Source organism: Caretta caretta, chromosome 2 (genome assembly GCF_965140235.1).
Source record: "Caretta caretta isolate rCarCar2 chromosome 2, rCarCar1.hap1, whole genome shotgun sequence".
In the NCBI taxonomy this organism is placed as follows: domain Eukaryota; kingdom Metazoa; phylum Chordata; order Testudines; family Cheloniidae; genus Caretta; species Caretta caretta.
Genome location: NC_134207.1, coordinates 252,764,132 through 252,786,576, shown reverse-complemented (window position 1 = coordinate 252,786,576; position 22,445 = coordinate 252,764,132). Strand labels below are relative to the sequence as shown.

At 43.8% G+C, this 22,445-nt stretch overlaps 1 protein-coding gene across 2 annotated transcripts in view; it reads right to left on the bottom strand.

The window, feature by feature from the left end:
- Positions 1–22,445, bottom strand: part of PAXIP1 (PAX interacting protein 1) — a 102,036-nt gene that overhangs the window by 33,740 nt on the left and 45,851 nt on the right. For both annotated transcript variants that reach the window (XM_048837586.2, XM_075125992.1), the window contains exons 6-10: positions 18,005–18,640; positions 12,283–13,003; positions 11,428–11,522; positions 3,818–3,913; positions 2,273–2,410 (exon numbers count right to left, since the gene is read on the bottom strand). In XM_048837586.2, the coding sequence (XP_048693543.2) occupies positions 2,273–2,410; positions 3,818–3,913; positions 11,428–11,522; positions 12,283–13,003; positions 18,005–18,640 (1,686 nt within the window). The remainder of the gene's footprint in view (positions 1–2,272; positions 2,411–3,817; positions 3,914–11,427; positions 11,523–12,282; positions 13,004–18,004; positions 18,641–22,445) is intronic.

Below are 22,445 nucleotides of genomic sequence, written 5' to 3'. Positions count from 1 at the left end.
AGCATGGATCTACCGTGGATCCTATGAGGGGGCTGAGAATGGGTCACAATCATGGTGGTAGAGAGGGCTGAAAAGCAGAGCCTCTGAGTCTTCTGTTTGCATGGAGACTTGGCAGGACATTGGTAGTAGAAAGCATGAGGAGGGGGAGGCGGTCTTGGTTTATAGGTCTGACTCTGGTGCCTCCTTTTTGGAGCTGGTGTGTAGATCCCCAGGAAGTGGAGGGTCGACCTCGAGTCCTTTAACGAATGAAGAGTCTCATCGGTTTCCTCGTCAAAGGGAAGGTCCTGGATAGTATTCTTTTCCCTGGGAAAGACCAAGGATTGCAACCAAAAATCCCTTCTCATAACCATACCAGTGCCTAAATTTCTTGATGCTGTATCCACTACATCAACTGCAGTCTGAAGGGCTGTTTTTCCCACTAACTTGCCTGCTTTAGAAGGGAGAGGAATTGGGGTCTGTCTTCAGGGGAAAGTTTGTCCTGAGAGGCTACCAGCCTAGAATAGTTGCTGAAGTTGTACTGAACTAGCAGGCCTGGGAATTGACAATGCAAAATTGCAAGCAGCAGAAGAGAAGACCTTTCTCCCCAGAAGGTAGAGTCTTTTGGAGTCCTTGTCTGATGGGGTGGTCCAAAAGTATTGTGACCTAGTCCTTTCTGTAGCAGCCTGTATCACCAGGGAGTTGGGGGTAGAGTGGGAGAACATAAATTCGGCTCCCTTTGCCTGGACAAAATAGCCCCTCTTGGCCCTCTTAGGTGTGGGGGCGCAGAATACTGGAATATGCCAGAACACCCTCACTGGTTCCAATAAGGCTTCGTTAACCAGGAGAGCCCACTTACTTGGGCCCTGAGGCTGCAGAATGTTCAGCGGTTCATAGGGTGCCTCTTCAGCAGGCATAAGGGCTCTCCATCAGCGTTTCTCCCACTCCCACATGCCGCAGCTGCGGCACTGCAACTGTTCTCTCCTTCCTAGGGCCCTGAAGCTAGACTGGACTAATTTACACCAGGGGCACAGCAGGACCCTAGCTGCATCAGAATACGGGGGGCACAAAAGGTAACTTCAAGCTAATTATGCTCCCTCAATATACTCCCGGCTCAAGTGCAGGACCTCAGTAACTGAGATCTGGGACCAATGAGATCGGTTTCTATACTGCAATGAACTGAACAGTACTGACTGACTACTTGATTTCTTGCTGTCTGACCCCTACGAAGTCCTCATCAACCTTTCTTTATTGAGAATGCATCAAGATTAAATATTTTAACACCCAAATTAATAGGTTGCTTTTGGCCTTTACAAATCCTGCTTCAGGCATCAGTGCAAACATTAAATTCTGCTCATTGAAAAATCTTCCAGTCTTCATTGCCCAGTTAACAGCTATATTAAGATGATGCTTTCTATCTCCTATGCTACATGTCCCTCCTTACTTGAATTCAAAATCTTCTCATAAAAGTTACAGGAACTGAAACTACTGGCTTTGGCCCCAATCATGCAAACATTACTCAGTGACTTCATGCACAAACGTTTGAAGGATCAGGACCTGTATGGGGAAAGTTCAATGTCTTGTGGCGGGTTTTGCCGTTAGTGGTAATGAAAGTGGTGCAACTAAGACGCCATCCACTGCACTCAAAAAAATATCATTTCTCAACCTTAAGTATCAAAATCCAATCTCTTGAGTTTGTGAATGGTTAATTATCAGTCAAAGAACAGGTTTCATTATTCTTTTTGGTCCTGCAAATTGGGATTTCCCAATGCTGAGCATTAAAAATGAAAACATAAAAACTGCTACAGTTGCAAGAACATTAGCATCTATGAAGTTAGGTGTGGGGGCGCAGAATACTGGAATAAAAGTGATCACAGTCTAGTGGTTAAAGAACAGGGGACCTAGATTCTAATCTCGATTCTTGCTGTGCGATCCTGGACAATTTGCTTAATCTCTGTGCCTTAATTTCTTCGTGTGTAAGAGGGAGAACTATTAAAGGGTGTTGTTGTGAGGCTTAAAACTCATTAATGCGTAAAACACTTTGAGATCAATGGATGGTACACACCATAGAAGTGAAAAGTTCTAACTACCACTTGTAAGAACAAGAGAAAATCCTTTATTTACATGTATCTGAAGCCAATTCCACCATTGGGAAAAGGAGTCCACATTTTACTTCAAATAGGTATTTTCTGGTATTTTCTATGTAAATGCTGCCCCAATACAACACATATTCAATACTCGGTGCAATTAAGCTTTTAAAGAAAATGCTAGTTGTTTTAACTTCGGGTTTTCTTACGTGCTGAGAGCATGGTTTTCCTCCTGGTGGGAATGCCACTGGAAAATGAAGGGCTCGATGTGGTGGTATCATTTTCTTCTTCTTCAAGATGGAGTTCAGCCAGTGTGCTGTGATGCACCTCTTCCTTTCTCTCACAGCCTACCAACACATGTATATACAGTTAGAAGTTGTTACTCTTGCTTTAACTTATATTAAAAACAGTATGCTAGGACACCCATGTAACCCATTAAAAAGGCATGTTTTGCTCTTTTGAGCTCCCAGAGTATATAATACTTTTCCCCAGCCCTTTAGGTGCCCTCTTTCACACTACATCTCCTTCAGACATACCATGAACATGAGACCTGGGTGTTCCAGAATATACATTTTATTTCTCTTGTAATATTATGGAGGAGCTGGTCAAAGGAAACGGTTACCTATAGTAACTATAGCTCTTTGAGATGTGATGCAGATGTGTACTCTACTTAGGTATGTACACACCCAGAGCACCAGAACCAGAGAATTTGCCTAGCAGTACTAGTTGGGGGGTGACGCTTGCACCTCCTGGGTGTAACCCCTCCCCTGGCTCCACGAGGCAGCACCGCTGCGACCCTCCTCAGTTCCTTCACACCAAAAATCAAGAGTATAGACTCCAATGCAGAGGGGATGGAGTGGATGTGGAATACACATTTATATCACATCTTGAAGAAACACAGTTACAGCAAGTAACTGTTTCTTCTTTGAGCAGATTCAGACGTGTATTCCATTTAGGTGACTCACAAGCAGTACCTGCATAGGTGGGGCCTGGCATCTACTTAAACAAGGACTGCAGGACTGCTCTAACAAAGTTTGCATCTGCTCTGGATGCCGCAGGAATGGCATAATGGTTGGTAAATGTATGCACAGAAGACCAAGTGGCAAACCTGCAAACATCCAATTCTGAAACGTCACTTAAAAACAACATTGACATAGCCTGTGTCCTCAGAGTGAGGACAAGTTTTATATTGTATGGTTCCACTTTATCACTTATTTTCAACTGTATGTACAGATCACGTATCTGCTGAAATACTGAACATTGTAGTCTTACTTATAAAACAACTTCCATTTAAAAGGAAAATGGTGAATTAATGAGATCAGATCACAAGCTGTCAGAAAGACAAGCACACAGCAGGTTAAAAAAGAAATAATGAAAAAAATGTAAATATTTAATGTAGAACTACTCTAAAAATCTATTTTCTAGTCTTAAATTGCAGGGTCTCATAATTTCTCCAATTCTTTGTATTGATACTCCACACTGTGAATCTAATAACTGTGACAGTTTCACATATGCTGTCAACTTCTTTCCCCACTGGAGCTATGAAGTTATTAATACAGTGACAAATCTTGCACTCTTTACTGAGACAAATTCCCAGAAACAGCAATGGAATGTGTTCTGTGTTAGTGAAAACTGAAGAACTTGACCAATAGTGTGTTATTTATTCTGTACAATAAAACCTGCAAACATTGACATACTTCAGTGATACTTCAGTACATGAGCATGTGTCAACTTATGTTATTAATTTTGCTTACCTGAACATACATATTACTGACTTGGCTTTCACAGAGAAGATGCGTACATCTGCTTGTAAGCGTAGGGTCCACAGTGCCGCCATGTGCTTGAATGATCTGGTAAACCATTAAAACCAAATTTTTAATTAAAATGTTCGTTAACCTAACAAGCCCACAGTTCCAAACAGAGTCCTCTGCTTAACAGACTTCATGTTAGTGGAGTGTTTTTACATCTTAAGTGCTGGCCTCAGTTAAAAAAAGATTGCATATTTGCAAGAAGCAAGAAAGTTTTGCAAACAAAGCCAAGTTCTTTCATACATCAATCCATCAATATGACAAGTGCGTTCTCTTGCTTATTCATCTTTAAAAACACATTCATTCATAATGATTTAAAAATGCATTACTTGGGAACAGCTTCTCTTTGTATGAATTTAAAAACGACAGTTAACTGTTCCGTAATTGGTGTTCTTCAAGATGTGTTGCTCGTGTCCATTCCATATTAGGTGCTCGCCACATGCACCGGAAGTTTTTCCCTCAGTGCTATCTGTAGAGGACCGGCTTCGGCACCCCCTGGAGCGGTGCGCACAAGTCACGGTATAAAGGGCACCACCGGCTCCCCCCACACTCAATTCCTTCTTGCCGGAAACTCAGACAGTGGGGAAGGAGGGCAGATCATGGAATGGACTTGAGCAACACCTCGAAGACCACCAGTTATGGAACAGGTAACTGTCTTTTCTTCTTCAAGTGCTTGCTTATGTCCATTCCATACTAGGTGACTCCCAAGCAGTACCAAGGAAGGCATGTAGGAGTTCGTGGACGTGTAGACTGCAACGCAGCTCTGCTGAACCCAGCGTCATCTCTGGCCTGCTGAGTGATGGCATAATGCGCCATGAATGCGTGAACCGAAGACCACACTGCGGCTCTGCAAACGTCCTGGATGGGAACGTGCGCCAGGAAGGCGGCAGAGGATGCCTGGTCTTTGGCCGAATGGGCCCTCATGATTGGTGGTGGTAGGACCTGTGCCAGCTCATAACACAACGGTGGGCAACCTGCAAGCAGCTCATCAGGGTAAACCACTGGCGGGCTGCAAGACAGTTTTTTTTACATTGACCGTCCGCAGGCACGACTGCCTGTAGCTCTAGGTGGCAGCGGTTTGCCGTTCCTGGCCAATGGGACCTGCGGGAAGAGGTGTGGGCTGGCCACCGCTTCCCGCAGCTCCCATTGGCTGGGAACAGTGAACTGCTGCCACTGAGAGCTACGGGCGGCCGTGCCTGCGGACGGTCAATGTAAACAAACTGTCTAGCGGCCAGCCAGTGGATTACCCTGACGAGCTGCGTGCAGCCCGCGGGCCACAACTTGCCCACCACTGTCTTAACAGGACCGGATACAGGAGATGATCCAGTTGGAAATCCTCTGCGAGGACACCAGAAGGCCCTTCATTCTGTCCACTGTCGCGATGAAGAGCTGGGTCGACCTGTGGAAGGGCTTGGTACGCTCCAGGTAAAACCCCAAGGCACGTCTGCAGCCTCCTTTCCTCACTAGTGGTGTGTGGCTTGGGACAAAACACCGGGAGGAAGATCTCCTGGTTGACATAGAAGGAAGACACCACTTTCGGCAGAAAGGCTGGATGGGGTCACAGATTAACTCTGTCCTTGCAAAACACCGTATACGGCGGCTCCGATGTCAGGGCTTTCATTTCTGACACTCGTCTCGGTGATGTTATCGCCACAAGGAAACACTTTCCATGACAGGTGGGAAAGGGAGCAGGAGCCCATAGGCTCAAAGAACAGACCCATGAGCCTAGAAAGAACCAAGCTAAGATCCCACAGTAGCACAGGAGCCCAGACTGGCGGGAAGAGCCTCTCGAGGCCTCTCAGAAATCTGATTGACACGTCATGCGAGAACACCATCTGACCTTGGATAGGTGGGTGGAAAAAGGAGATGGCCGCAAGATGCGCCATGATGGAAGAGAGGGCCAGTCCCTGGTTCTTAAGATGAAGCAGGTAATGTAATACAGATTGTAAGGAGGAGCACAACAGAGACAGGTGATGCTCAGGTGCCCAGTGGGAGAACCTCGTCCATTTGGTCAGGTAGGTTGCTCTGGTGGAAGGCTTCCCGCTTTCCAGGAGGGAGGACTTTCTGGACCTCATCAGAGCAGGCCTGCTCCTCCGGGTTCAACCATCCAGCATCCATGCCGTGAGGTGGAGGGAGGTGAGGTTGGGATGGAGGAGGTGCCCATGATCTTGCAAAATCAGACATGGTCGGTCAGGAAGGGGCTAGGGAGTGGCTGCTGCTGGGTTCATCAGTGTGCTGAACCAATGTTGGTGTGGCCACGTCATGATGACTGATCATGATGACTTGGGCCTTGTCTCTCTTGATCTTTTGACAGGACTCTGCTAATGAGCAGGATCGGTGGGAATGCATACATCAGACCCCCCAGCCCCCGCCCTCCAACCATGACAGGAGGAAGGCGTCGGAGAGAGAGCCCTTGCCCAGACCCTGCAGGGAACAGAACTGATGACATTTTCTGTTCTGTCTGGTGGCGAACAGGTCCACTTGCAGAGTTCCCCACCTCTGGAAGGGCATTTGGGCTACCTCTGGATGCAGCAACCATTTGTGGAGAAAGAAAAAAGACCTGCTGAAGTGATCTGGTCATGCTGGGGAGGTGACAGGCCTCCAGGTGCATCACGTGCTTGATGCAGAAATCCCACAGTCAGAGAAGCCTCTTGACAGAGCTGAGTAGCATACTCCCCCTTGTCTGCTGATGTAAAACATCGAGGCCGTATTGTGGGTCAATACTCTCACCACCTTGCCTGACAGATGTGTCAGGAAGACCCCGCAGGCCAAATGTACCACTCTGAGCTCCATGATGTTTATGTGCAACATCATCTCCTCCGGAGACCACGTCCCTTGGGTCTGTAGCTCGCCTAGATGCGCTCCTCAACTGATGTCCGAAGCGTCTTTGATATCAGTTTGACAGAGTGAAGCAGGCTGTCGAACGGAACTCCTTCCAGGACTGCCTTGGGATTGGTCCACCATTGCAGGGAGGTAAGTATCACTGGTGGGACAGTAACAACCTTGTCCAGGTGATCTTTGGACTGGAAATAGACTGTCACCAGCCACTGCTGCAAGGGTTGCACTCTGAGCCTTACATGGTGGACAACATATGTACATGCTGCCATGTGGCCCAGCACATGCAGACATACCTGGGCTGTGGTTAGAGGGAACGCAGAGACCCCCCGCGATGAGGTCCAACATCATCTGGAACCTCTCCTGCTGCAGGAAAGCTCTGGTGCAGGTGGAGTCAAGCACTGCTCCAATTACCTCTATCCTTTGCATCGGAACGAACATTGACTTTGACTTCTTGTCATTCACCAATAGGCCCATGGACTGGCATGTGACCTGTAGCATCGCGATGTCCCTTTGGACTGGAGACCTGGAGCGGCCTTTGACCAGACAGTCATCGAGACATGGGTATATTTGAATACCCTGATGCCGGAGGTAAACTGCTACAACCAACATGCACCTGGTAAACATCCTCGGTGCTGTTGCTAGGCCAAAAGGGAGAATGGCAAACTGGTAGTGGTCCAATCCCACTGTGAAGCACAGGAAGCTTCTGTGTACTTGAAAGATCACAATATGAAAGTATGCATCCTTCAAGTCGAGGGCAGCATACCAGTCTCCCGGATCCAGGGAGGGGACGATGGAGGCCAGGGAGACCATGCAGAACTTCAACTTCTTTAGATATTTGTTGAGGTCTCGCAGGTCCAGGATGGGTCTTAGAAAGTACCACGAACAGAATCCCTTGTTCCTGTACTTGCGAGGAACTTCTTCCACCACTCCCAGCTGCAGCAGGCCCTTCACCTCCTATGTGGAGAGACTTTCACGAGAAGTGTCCCTGAAGAGGGACAGGGAAGGGATTGGGGGTGGGAATGAAAGAAACTGGAGGGTATAGCCCTGGGCCTCTGCGTTGAGGACCCAGCGGTCTGAAGTTATTGTGGTCCATGCAGGGAGGAAAAAAGAAAGAAAGGCGGTTGCAGAAACATAGGGAGGATGGATTTGGGGTACAGTCTGGTAGGTCGCCCTCAGACGCACCCTCAAAAAGCCTCCTTGCCACCCTGCCTGTTGTGGTAGGCGCCCAATTGCATAGAGGGCGGAGGTTGGTGGCTCTGGAGACGTTTGTGGCCTCTGCTCTTCTCATGAGCTATCTCCTGCCTCGGTTGGCTCCTTTGGCCCTGGGGTATTGCAGCTTGAACCGCTTATGGGCTGGACCTGGGATGTAGAGCCCTAGGATTTTCAATGTAGCACAGGAGTCCTTCAACCTATGTAATTTATTGTCTGTCTACTCATCAAACAGCGCTTGGCCATCAAAGGGAAGGTCCTGTATGGACTGCTGGGCCTCCATCAACAAACCCAAGAGAAGGAGCCAGGAAGCCCTCCACATGGAGATGGCTGAGGCCATGCTGCGTGCCGCGGAGTCCACCACGTCTGAGGCTGCTTGCAGGGCTGCTCTGGCTGCAGCCTTGCCCTCATCGAGAATCGCCCGAAACTCCTTCCTGGTGTCCTCGGGAAGCGAATCCTCAAACTTGGCCATGGCTTGCCACATATTGAAGTCATAACAGCCAAGGAGGGCTTGGTGGTTGGCCACCCTCAAATGGAGGATGAATAAACTTTGCGTCCGAACAAATCTAGCTTCTTTGAGTCTTTATTCTTAGGAGTAGCTCCTGGTTGGCCTTGTCTCTCCCGCTCATTAACAGTCACTACTACCAGGAAGCTTGGGGCCAGGTCGGTATATAAGGACTCATGATCCTTAGCCAGCACAAAGTACTTCCTTTCTGCTCTCTTGGAGATGTGGGGCAGGGATGAGGGGGTCTGCCACAGGGTGTTTGTGATCTTAGACACCCCTTCATGGAGGGGCAGAGGCACCTGGCCAGTGCAGTTGAGCAGAGGACATCGAATAGGGAGTCCAACCGTTCCTCCAACTCCTCCGCCTGGAGCCCCAAGTTAGAGGCAATTCTTTTCAACAGTTCTTGATGAGCCTTAGCATCATCCTGAGGAACTGCGTGAAGGGCCCCCGCAATTGCCTCAACAGGCGAAGATGAGGAGGAAGCTGGTGCCATGGGGTCTGCGTGAGACTGAGGGGTTCTCTCTTCAGGAATGGCCGACTCTGGGGGAGGGCGGGATACCGAGGCCGATGGTTTGTTCGAGGCCCCCGCCACCGCCCTGAGCCCTTGTGAAGGCTGGGTAAAGCCCCATGGGTTACATGGGTACCAGGCAGCCGGCCACTGGCCCTGCGGCCATGGGGTAGTTGGCGGTACCGCTGATGTTGAGGGGACCACCGGTATTGGGTTTTGGTCCACCAGCAATGACTCCTGACCGGTGCTGGAGCTCGAGGCCAAGTGGTTGCTCTCAGGTGACCATGAGCGAGTAGATCGGCTATTCCGATCACTGTGGTGCCAATCGCTGTTCCTGGAAGGGAAACTCTCCACTCGGGACGAGTCCGTTCTGTGGGTCCTCAGGGACCAGTGATGTTCAGCGAATCAGCGACGGCATTCCAGCGATCTAAGCCTCATGCTGCTCAACCAGTACCAAGATCTGGAGCGGGACCGGGAACTGCATTGGGTCAATCTCCATGAAGACCTTCCTCCTGACCTAGGGGATCTGTGTTGCGAGGACGTGTACCGATAACTCCACTCCTGTGACAGACTGTCTTGGGCCCGTGACCAGAGACGAGCCATGGGTGAAGCACTGGGCGGATTTCTATAGACCTGTGCCAGGTCACCGGCGAGGTGCCTCTTAAGTCCTGCAGGCGGTGCCGTCAGTCTGGACACTGGCGAGGGCTTTGCCGAGCTTGCCTCTCTGCCTTCAAGGCCTGGTTGTTCCGTCCCCCACGATGGGGAGTAGTGCCGCTGAGACAGGGAGTTACAGAAAGGACCCAAAGCGGGTTTACCCTTAGACCGGAGTACTGCTGTAGCCGGTGTGGGCGGCTCCAGTAGCACCAGGATATCCTGTGCTGCCTGCAGGGCCTCGGAGATCAACAGGATCTCTAACTGACAAAGGCCCTCATCACTGTCCAGAGTGGCAGCCATGGGTCAGGCAGGCTGGACCGCTCAACCTGAGCTGGGGCCCAACTCCCGGTAGGAGGCATTAAGTCGCCCTCCTCGGGCCTTGGCTCCCCTCTTACCCTCTCCTTCCCCTTGTGGGATGTAGGAGATCTTCCTCTCCCGGTCTTCTTTTGCTGGGGAGGCGGATTAGCGCTGGTCTATCGACGGCGCCGGTGGGGAGCTCTGCACTGACACTGTGGTGCTCGGGGCAGAGTCAGACCTCGACTGCTCTGGTGCCAGAGTCAGAGCCAACTACATTAGGAGCACTTTGAGATGGATGTCTCTCTTCTTCTTAGTCGGAGGTTTGAAGGACTTGCAGATACAGAACTTGTCACTGATACGCGACTTGCTGAGACTCCTTAAATAACTATTATGCAGATCACTGATGGGCACTGGTTTCTTGCAGCGATTGCAGGGCTTAAGCCTGGGACCAAACCTAGACTAATTCTCATTCAGGACTAACCAAGTAAATCACTCTAACACTAACACAGTATGGGAAACTTAACTATGTACAACTATATTACAAGAAAAGTTTGAAACACTGAACGAAGTGAAAAAAGCTAGCCGAAGCAGCAGACGTTACAGAACCGTCATTGGTGACAAGAAGGAACTGAGGGTGGGGGGAGCTGGCGGCGTCCCTTATACCGCAGCATGTGCACACCACTCCAGAGGCTGCCAGAGCTGGTCCCCTACGGAAACCACGGAGGGAAAAAACTTCTGACACCGGTGCACGTGGCGAGCACACATACCTAATATGGAATGGACATGAGCAAGCACTTGAAGAAGAACTATTAGTATTTGAATGAAAGGGAAGAAACAGACTAGAGTTTACACTTTTTCGCTGAATGACAAAAGATGCATTCTCATCTTTAGAAGTATTAGAAAAACAAATATGTAATAACTATTAGTACTCTTTAGAAAACTGAGCAGGGCTTAGCTATAAAATTAGCTTACAAAATCGTGCATTCAGCCTGGATAGTAAACACAAAGTCCATACAGAACATTCACTGTTAACTGTATTTTATTATGCAAAATTTGATGTGGATGATCTTGGTAACTTTGTCTACAACCTGTCCAGCAGAAGCTCCAAGAAGATCAGCCTCCTCTCAATTAGAAAAGAACAGGGTTAGGTTTTGCCAATATTTATTCATCAGCAAAGGTGAAAATACATTACTCTCCCATCTCATTCACCTCCACCAGATGTGTGTTTCACAGCCTACTTAGGCCCATTTAACAGCTGAAGTTATTATGTGTGCACAACTTGCCAGAAAATGCTAAATCGTGCTGCCAATAGCAGCGTTAACTGAGCCATATTGCATATGTAGCATTTTCTATTCCTGTTTTGTCTGGTTAACTCTGTAGTTTAATATTACTGTTTATGTCATAAATTATATAACAAAACATCTGGAATGTGTAACACAAAGTCTGTAGTGTTTTAATACCACAATACTTGCAATCTTTGCATTCTAATGATTTTACTTATCATATTACATTAATTTGGTTCTTTTGAATACGGTGGAATCTTACCCGTTTCCAGGTTGCTAACAGCTGTTTGTCAGACATCTGTTCTGGATAATCAGCAATTGCAAAAACACAGCCCAACAGGAAATATTCTTCTGGAACTAGAACAGTTTGCAGATGAAAGAATAGCAAATTGTAAACTAAAGCAGTTTGGAGGCTACCATTTCAGACCACATTTGTTATATATATTAAAATTTCCCACTATCAGCTATGGAATAAATGAAATTTGAACGTTCTTTCTTTCTTTTTAAAGAATTTAATGCTCAAAGGTTCTAGAACTGGACACCCCAGACACTGAAGTCCTGCTTATCAACAATTCAGCTCAAGAAGTGTATTTTCCCCCAATGTGAAATGAAAACTACGTCAACCAAGAATTATATGCTGTTCATTTCACATACACCACCACCAGTCAGATGGAAAACCTTTTCAGCTGATACCAAGACAGGCAGGAGCTGAAACAGAAATCTAGAAGTGAATGGTAACAGAATATCAATTTCTCTCATGAGCCATCTAGTTTCCCCAGCCTGTTGAATATTCTTCCTCAACCTCTCTCTTTTTGAAAATTTCCCTCCCTGCCTCTCAAAAAAGAAAATTGTGTTTTGCTTTTGTGTGTACAGTACACATGGACTAACACTGAAGTCACAGAACAATATATGCATTTAGATGGTAGTGGCGAAAAAAAAAAAAACCCAGAAAATAAAAATATCTCAATGCGTTCACCTTTCATCGAGTACCGGATAGTCTCTAGTTATTATGTGTTTATAGTAGATTATATTTTTGATCAAGAACAAAATTTTAACCCAACAAACATTTCATATGACTGGCCATCACTTTCAGGATTATAAATCAATCATTACTAACTCTCTAGGGCTGGATCATGTCCAAACAGCTGATGCTGTGGCGGCTGTGGCGGCTGGTGATGCTGTAGTTGCTGGGCGGGCACCTGATGCTGGAGTGGCTGAGATGTTTGAGTCAAATGTTGCGGCGCTTGAGTTTGCAGTTGCTGCTGTTGATGTTGCTGATGTAATCGCTGTAAATGCTGCTGCTGCAACTGCTGTTGCTGAATTTGCTGCTGTTGCTGCTGCAGTTGTTGCTGTTGAATGTTCTGCTGCTGTATTTGCTGTAACTGCTGCTGCTGCAACTGTTGTTGCTGTAACTGATGCAACTGCTGTTGCAAGGCATGCTGCTGTTGGAATTGCAGCTGTTGCTGAGGACGGTGAAGTTGTTGCTGAGGATGTAGCTGTTGCTGTGGAAACTGTAGCTGCTGTGCAAACTGGTGCTGCTGATGGACTTGCTGTTGCTGTTGTGAAAACTGATGAGGCTGTTGCTGTGGGAAAGGTTGTTGAGGAATCTGTGGTTGTTGCTGCTGCTGCTGCTGCTGCTGCAGCTGCATGAGTTGTTGAGGTTGAAGGTGTAAAAGAGGGTGGTGCTGTTGCTGCTGTGTTTGATGCTGTTGTTGTAATAAATGTGTTTCTGGAGTTAATTTCACTTGGCTAAACAACACGGCGTTTGTATGTCCCTGTTGGCTATGGTTTACTTGTTGTTCTAAACTTTTTGTAGGTGCTGAAAGGGACTGCAAGATCTAGAAAACAAAGATTAATGTTGTGACCTTTCAGATATAAAAATATAAACAACAAATTGGAAAAATATTTAGCTTTTAAAAAAGTAAATATAATATGCCTATGTTTTACATACCTTTCAAAGTAAACAAAATCCTTCATTTATGTGTGTTATTATATCATCACTATTAGAGCATTCAAAAATGGAAAGAGCATATTTAAAGGAATAATTGCACTACAAATGGAATAGCTAAACTGTAAAGAAAACATGAAAGTGGAAATAACTCCAAAAATCTGTGCAGAAAGTCCCAACTGTCTAGGTTGTTTGGGAAGGGGAATTCAGCACAGGCCACATTTTTCCCTCCACAAATCTTTTTGTGGGCATCCAAAAATGGATCATGCTGTAACAGCACAAATGCTAGCAGTTGCAATGCAGTCAAAGGAAGTTGTGATGTTATGAAACTATCTATTCTGATATGGCCTTTACAAAAAAGTTTAAAAGCTGCTAAAATATGAGGGGTATTTCTTTTTAAACTTAGTATGTCTATATTAATGGCAACAGTCATATACCTCTGGGGCTTAATTTTCATTTTGTACTTTGCAGTTCACAATTAAGAAAGACTGCCTCACACTTAACAGAAGTCCAGATACCATATATATTTAATTTTGTTAAAAAAAGGTACTCCATAACAGAAAAACTATGCAAACTGTCAATAATACCAAAATGTGTACTAAAACAGCAGATACTTTTCTAACATTAATAAATCATAGAATCATAGAATATCAGGGTTGGAAGGGACCTCAGGAGGTCATCTAGTCCAACCCCCTGCTCAAAAGCAGGACCCATCCCCAATTAAATCATCCCAGCCAGGGCTTTGTCAAGCCTGACCTTAAAAACTTCTAAGGAAGGAGATTCCACCACCTCCCTAGGCAACGCATTCCAGTGTTTCACCACCCTCCTAGTGAAAAAGTTTTTCCTAATATCCAACCTAAACCTCCCCCACTGCAACTTGAGACCATTACTCCTTGTCCTGTCCCCTTCCACCACTGAGAACAGTCTAGAACCATCCTCTCTGGAACTACCTCTCAGGTAGTTGAAAGCAGCTATCAAATCCCCCCCAAATAATCAACTTCAAAAAGCCACAGAAAGATACAGTAGTCTCCATGAACTACTAATCTACAAATTTCATAAAAGTCTTTCAAAACACGCAATATTCATGAAGAGGAATCTAGAAGTTATACTGAAACAATCAAAACTGGTTTATTGGACTACTTCACTAAACAAAATCTGAATTTACTGATGAAAAAAGACTAAAATAAATCGTATTTAAAGATGGCAAATTAAGATGATAAACTATCCTGTTCCCCCGGCTTTCTTGTTTAGTTCTTTAGCATCTGAAAAAATCCAATATTGTGTCCAAAAAAAAAAAAAAAGAAGGGAAGGTCAGGAAGCCCACTTTCATTTTTGTTTAATACATTTTCACTTTTGGCGCTTCTGTGACTTCAGTCTTCCCATACAATAGTAGACAGAAATGCCTTCTGTGCTGGCGCCAGCCATCTTACTCAATGCAGCACAGTTTATGAGGGCCAGCAACCATCACAGTACCCACAAGCCAAAAGCAAACATCCCTTGTTAAAAGAGATGCCACTACTCAGGGCCGGTACTTCATTTGGTGTCAGGACTGATCAGCAGGCAGTGCAGAGCTGCCCATAAGAGACAGTTATGTGGGCCTATCACTTCAAGATTCTGAACATATCAACAGATAATGAATTAAATTAATGAATTTTGTCCTCCCAAATTCCCTGTTAGATACAAAAATACAATTACCCCAGAAAAGATACAATTACCCCATTTTACGGATGGGAAACTGAAACAGAGGAATTAAATAATTGTCTCACGGATGCATGGGAAGCTTGTGCCAGAACCAAGCACTGAACCTAAATCTCCCAAGCCCCAGTTTTGTATCTTAAGCACAGAACCATCCTTCTTTCTAGAAGCAAATCCTTTTGAGATGACCTCCCGCACAAAGTCTTTACTACAGTAAATTTTATTATAAACATTTTTTTAAAAAATCTCTGAGATTGTACAGGATGCAGCGGGAAGAGGGAAAACAAGAATTCTAGTGGAAGGGAAATTAAAAGCACAGCCAGCATTAGATTTTCCGTTTCAAATCAAACAGAAAAACACAGAAAATCTTAAAGGTCTGATCCTCCTGTCTTACACAAGATCCCCATTAATATCAATGGTAGTTTTTGCATAAGGGCTGCATAACTGGTCCCAGTTGTGAAACACATATCAGCAACATCAGTTAAAATCTGACATAGACAGACTCATAGGTTAAAATGAAAGCTTAAGTGAAATTTGCATTAGTTATACTTGGTTGTTCTACTGCTACAAAAGAGGGAAAAAACATCTATTTTAAAAAGTTGCTTAGTGTCTTCAAAAGCCAAATTATTAAAAAGACCTGCTTGTACATGCATTGTTGTGTATGCATGTGCAATTGAAAGCCAGATACCGGCACAAGCAGAAAGCCAAGGAGACACCTAATGATCTACACACACGTGTCTCATTTACTCAAGCAATCAACAGTTAAGCATGCACAAAAACTTAGGACTGCAACCTTGTGTGTGCATCTCATGCCTCTTCAAATATTATATATAGGTCTAATTTACCTTTGCAAATAAAAACAATTGAGAATTTAGCACGTCATTCCATTTTTCATTTTGTCTGATAGTGCGTAGGCAATGTTATGTGGTATGCACTGCTCTGCCCACCAATGGAAAGGCTGTCAGACATCGTAAGCCCCTTCTGATTCCATCTTAAAAGGAGAAGATGGGGCTAGGACAGCGGTCCTCAATCGGGGTACCTGTACACCTGGGGGTACGCAGAGGTCTTCCAGGGGGTATATCAACTCATCTAAATCAGTGTTTCTCAACCTGGGGGGGCTGCGACCCCCCCCAAGAGTTGCGGGACAGGTTTAAACAGGTGGCAAGTGCAGGGCTGGCATTAGGGCGTGGCAAGCAGGGCAACTGCCTGCAGCCCCACACCACAGGGGGCCCCACGAAGCTAAGTTACATGCTTCAGCCCAAGACTGCAGGGCTCGGACTTCAGCCCCACACAGCGGGGCTTGGGCTTCAGGGGTACGGTAGTTTGGGAAGACTGAGAACCACTGGGGTAGGATTTATTATACATTAAAAATATTACATTTGTTCCTCAATCCCTTCTCATTTGTTTCTCTTATCCACCTGTTATATCTTTTAAACTGTAAGCTCCTTGGGACAGTGACTGTTATGTAGTCTATGTTTGTGTAGCAGTTCGCAACAATGGATCCTGACCTCACGGAGGCCTCTAGAGGCTATAATATAAACATTACATAATAATAAGCACACACAGAGAGGATAGCTTTGGAAGGATCCTAGTATGCAAGGAGATCTGTATATTGATTCCCACCTCATCCAAGCACAGAATCCAAAAGGTCCCATAGTCTGCAGGACACACAGCAAACAAAGGTTATATTTCAAGATGTGGGGCAAAACTCTCAGAAGTGCCTAAGTGACCTATGAGCCCTAGTCCCATTTTCTAAATTGACTTAGGCACACGGGAGCTTTCAATGTGATTTAGGTTCCTGAGTGACTCAGTCATTTCTGAATATGGGATGTGCCTTCGTATGTCACTTGGGGTCTGTCTACCCTGCAATGCAAGCCCAGGGTTCAAACTCGGGTTCAAGGCAAAGCACCCATCTGTCCACACATAAATTGTGCTAACCCAAAGGTGAGACCCAGGGTCCCAGGACCCCATCGGGGTGGGAGAGTTCGAGCCTGAGTCAAACTGGGATCCAGAGTTCAAGCCCTATCACTTTGTAGTTTAGATGCAGCTCCACCGGACTTGTACTCTGGAAGACTACCAAAAGTATCCCATGATCCCATGGGCTGACTTTCTTTGTGCTCTAGATAGTCAAGTTTGATGGACAGTCAAGTTTTCCCACACTGCACCATGAGAAAAGGGCTAGAGCGGCCACATTTTGGGAGGGCACTATGAAGTCTGGGATATGGATGATTGGACTCAGTCCTGTATAATGCAGTGTAGCCTCTAGAGCCCCTAGTTTTGGAACCAGTTACAAATAAGCGTAGATGCTCAGGCCCTAGGTTAACAAACCCAGGTCTGCTTACTTGAGTTCCACTAACCCTGGACTTACACTGACGTGTAGACATACCCTTAGGCACTTTTGAAAGTTTTACCCTGGTCCAACTGTTGCATATTCAAGTACAATTATCTGAATAAAATTCACTGTCTATAAGAGTCAAATAAATTCACCAGCACCTTGCCTTTCCCCACTTCCATCCTTTCAACATGCATTCACTGAAATCTAGTAGTGTGTTTATTTCAATGCATAATCACTCATTTCATATTCTTTTCTAGAAGAACTAGATTAACCATAGCTATTTTACACCAAAACTATGTGGATTGCACTGGAGATAGAACTTCTAAATTAGGACTTTTGCAACTGTACCTTGACTGTACTGCATCGCAATTTAACATTACTCAGTAGTACTAAACACTGAAAATGCACAATATGAATCAAACTGCAGCTCTTTGAGAGAGCCATCAACTTTAAAAATTTTCTGAGTATAGTACATGGCAATTTATTGCACTGAATAAAAGTACTGAAGGACACAAAGTTTGGTTTAATAAACAGGGTAACTAGCTTGAAGACTGTGAATCACTTTGTGCTCCTGCCAACAGTGAAAGTGCCTAATATGAATCTTGGTATCAAATGCTGGAGTTAAATCCTAATTTTTGTAATATCACTATATTCCACCAGTTCACAAATTTTTCCTTTTGTAACGCTAAAATACTAATGAATAGGTTTACTACTGGGGCAAAGTTTAATCTAGCTGTATGTAATCTCTATGTAACCTGGGAATATTTTACCCCCCTTATCATATTTTGAGGATTTTGAAAGGAAACAAAGTTCTTTAAAATGTTAGCCCAATATTTTGTAAATTAAAAATCCAACACTTACATGTGCTACATTTGATGGTCTATTAATCTGCTGAATATCAGCACTATTAGTAATGTTTCTTAATGTCCGCACTGCTGGACTCCACGTAGTCATCATTTCTGGTCGTTCAGAGCCTTGGGTACCTTGAACGGAAGCCATAATATTACCTCTGATTTCCGGAGGCAAAATATTGCCTGGTACTGGTGGGACATTGGCACATAAATTAATTAACCCAGAATCCTTGCCTTGAGGCAACCTGCGCTTGGCTGCAGCTGTCTGTGGGACTTCAGCTGGTGTCCAGTTCAAATTCCTTTCTTGCTTTTCAGGAGAGGAATCTGAGGAATCATCAAACATCAATTCCCCTTTTGTTTTATCAGCACTAATAGATTTTGGTGAAAATGCCTGGTCACCCAAAGGGGATCCTTCTCGAGATGATGCTGGGCTTGATAATTTTTCATCAGTACTAGCTTCATTTTGAGAATCTTGTTCTTCATTTTCTGCGTCTTCCTCTTCCTCCTCCTCTTCCTCCTCATATATAATTAGACGTGGATGATAGGATATCTCTTCTTTTTTAGCTTTATCAGATATAGAATCTAGTACCCAATCAGGTGTCACAATTTTAATGCTCTCTCGTTTACAAGCGCATTCATATTTTTCCTGTGGACGAGGCATAAGAAAAGACTATAAATAAAATGTATTAGGTATCCCCTCCCACATATAACTAGACAAGATTTAATTAATTCTAGTGATATGAATAATATTAGCTCTGAATATGATTTCATATACACTTAGCCGACACCATCACTATCCACTTTTATCTTGGTGTCACAGTGTACATGACTACACTGGAATCTGTAAAACAGCAACAACTGAACATTTACAAATTACACTTTAACAAAACCCAAACTAAGAACCAAGAAAGAAGTGATGAGACATATTAAGTCAAGTAAGGCAACTGCTTTCAAACAACCAACTCTAACCCTTTCAGTTGAAATCTATTAAAACTCATGTAATTATTCATTCACTTATGGATGCACTTTAACAACTGCCATGTCATTAGTTTGTTATGCCACTAGCTTTAGAAATATGGTCAATAACCGTGACAGCGACATTTTTAAATAAAAGACCACTCTTGCTGAGAAGTGGTGCTGAATGGTTCTCATCCTGAGTAAAAGGATCCAAACTATTCAGAAGATATATCAATCTGTTGGATGACAACATCCAGTAACCTCTCTTACCATAGTGTGGCCTGCGTTACACTAAAATATTAGGTCGACCAAGCTATGTCACTGAGCGGTGTGAAAAATCCACATCCTGAGTGGAGTACTTAAGTCAACCTAACCCTGGTGTAGACAGAGCTAGGTCAATGGAAGAATTCTTCCATCAACCTAGCTACTGCCTGTTGGGGAGATGGACTACCTATGCCGATGGGAGAACTCTTCCCTTTGACGTAGACAGTGTAGACACTGAAGTGTTACAGCAGCACTGCTACAGTTGTGCCATTGTAGTGTTTCAAGTGTGGACAGGCCCTAAAACTCAACAGTCACTGGTGGCATATATTAGTCATCAGATTTTAATATTAACTTAAAATAAAAAAGACAGTAAATTAGAACTTCATATGGCCACACATAATAAAAGCGTGTAACAAATTACAATATAATTTCTTCAGACAAGGGACTTGCATTAAAAACTAATTCAAAACCATATTTTAAAAACGAGCACCATTTTTATTTTTCAAAGTCCAAGTATAATCTGAACAATTTTTTAAACAGTTCCATTCTTGACCAATCATAACTTGGCAAAAGACATTTTTCAAACTTAAAATATTTAGCCTCTGGATTGAAAGAAAGCATAAGAATTTTCAACTGCCAAAGGTAAATGTTTTAAAAAAGTTATAGGTAACTGCAGGTTCAGAGGACAAGTGCCTTCTCAAGCTTAATCGGAGCACTGCAATAATATAAAACAGCTCCTTAATTAGCTACTCCTGTCTGCTATTAAACACATATTTCTCCTCTCTTGTTTTTGAGAATTTCTTTTGTTGTTCACAGTTCGATTTCTCTGTATCTAGTGAACGTTTAGGCTCTTCCAAATGGAAGAGAGAAAAACAGATCAAAACCGAAGTTGTCACAAGCACATTATGTTTTCCACAATGTTTTATAAAGCTGTACAGTGCAAAATCTGGAAACTAGTTTAATAAGTTTAATTTATAATGCATCAAGACCAAATATAACTGAAATAAATGTAATTTGAACCTAGTTCTCCACAAGATAAGTGAAACCAACACTGATCAGACTGTACCTATTGATGTTTTAAAGCATTAACATCAGTATCACCATAAGAAAACGTTGAAGAAAACCAAAATCTGGCATGTCTGTGAGTTGGAAATACCAATTACTCAATGTTCACTTTATTATTAATGGAAAAGTCCAATATATGAATCATAAGTGTATTCATGCAAACTAAACTGTGAACTTAAACATTACATTTTAAATAAGACAGGTAAACGAATCACCAATATCCAACAAGGGTTGTTAGGCTTTAAAAGCAATCTAGCACTGATATAATTGCTCTGTGTGTGCGTGCGCACGCATATAAAAAAAAAATCTAGCACTGTCATCACATTCTAGATATTTTCAAAAGGGACCTAAATGAAGTTAGGCATTCAACTAGTGGGAGTTTGGTCCCTAGCATTCCTATACTCCTTTGAAAAACTCAGGCTAAAAGTATATTTTGCATTTCTTTTCTCCATTCTTTGGTGGTCTTGTATATTCAGACTGTATCTCTTCAAGGCAGGGGCTCTCTATTTCTATGTATTTTTAAAGCACCTGGTACATTCAAATTATGATCCTGATTGGGACCTTTGGATGCTACCGAAATAAAATAAAAATAACTATATTAAAAATCCTAAACATAATCCGAAAGACTTTTTTTTAAAATCAACTAATTGTGAGGTTAATATGCTAACTGTCCCAACCACTAGAAGTAAGAGGGCCACTCAACACTGATTTCAAACAAACATTTTCCTCACTTATTAGATCACAGATTGCTGTCTCCCATGCCAAATGATACCTGTACCATGAGACTGTTGACATCAGAGCCACAAAGGAACCTTAGTGGATCTTATAGCTAGCCTAAGAGGATCGAGTATTCTTCTCATATGACATGATGCAGCTTTTCATTTCATTATTTTAAATCCCCAAAGGTGTAAACTGTTAAATTTTTTAAATTTTTGTGTGTGTGCGTGCAAAACCTGACCTTCTACAGGCTGGCTCCAAGCTCCAGCACAGTGCTGTAGAAGTTGTGACATCACCAACATAAGCAATGCTGGGGCATCACTTGGAAAAAGGGGCCAACAATCTATTATTTTATGGGACCTGAAAACAAAGACAAATTCAAAAATCAGTTATGTGCTACAGGCTCTCTTAAACCTCCTACGTGGGGCTTTTAACACACAATCCTACATTAAGTTGTTGCTTTTAAGAGTATTGTATTTAAAACAAAGTGCAATTTGGTTTGGTGAGCCTCAGTATTTTAAAGGCATTGTACAAAATAGATTTAAGATTCACATTAGAACTATATTGATAATGTGACCATATCTGCGAGTGGAGCTGCTATGCAAAAACAAACTAGCAAGTATTTTAAGAACACAGTGAACCTATAAAATAACTAAGCCCACACTGCTAAAAGACCAAATGTGTAATAAAAGCCTTTGGACAAATCCATGAGGCTCTAAACTACACCACACTTCCTACCATAGAATTAAGCAACAGACATCCTATCGTCTGTGGCCAATAAAACTGTTCAAATCAGCAGGACAGTCACACTTGTGCAGGAAGTTGCCGTATTCAGATTTAATGCTACTATTAGTTAGTCTGCTTTATTTTCTGGGGTGTGCAGACTGTCAAGATTATACTTAACAGTCTTTCTAAAACAAAGATGGGCTGCAATGGAGACACTTTGACCTGTTCCATGGGAGGCTTAAGCAACAGCAGACTAATTAAAGGAATTAGGGCACCTCTCTTCCTTTGTGATCATTCTCACTTCAGACTCAAAGTACAAAAAACAAATTGGACACAGAGTACATGATTTTCATTCCAAACCTCATGGAATCTCACTGTGCAAATAACTCTCTCAGGTGCAAATAACTTCAGGAGAAATGTAAGTCATTCAGATATTCAAGCACTTAATTTGTACCTCAACTAACAGTGGCCACAAAATTACAACCCCAAAATGGATGCCACTTTTTGAAAATCTAGCACCGAATATTCATTCCATGGTTCCGATTTTGCTGAATTAGTCGTGAGGACTAAAGAACATAAGATCCTGGGTATCTGAAGGATCCCTAAAAGGGGTACATAGATGAAAGTAAAGGGGAGAGAGAGAGAGAGAGAGAGACACACACACACACACACACACACACACACACTCCTCAAAATGAAATCTAGACAGTGCAACCAAGGGA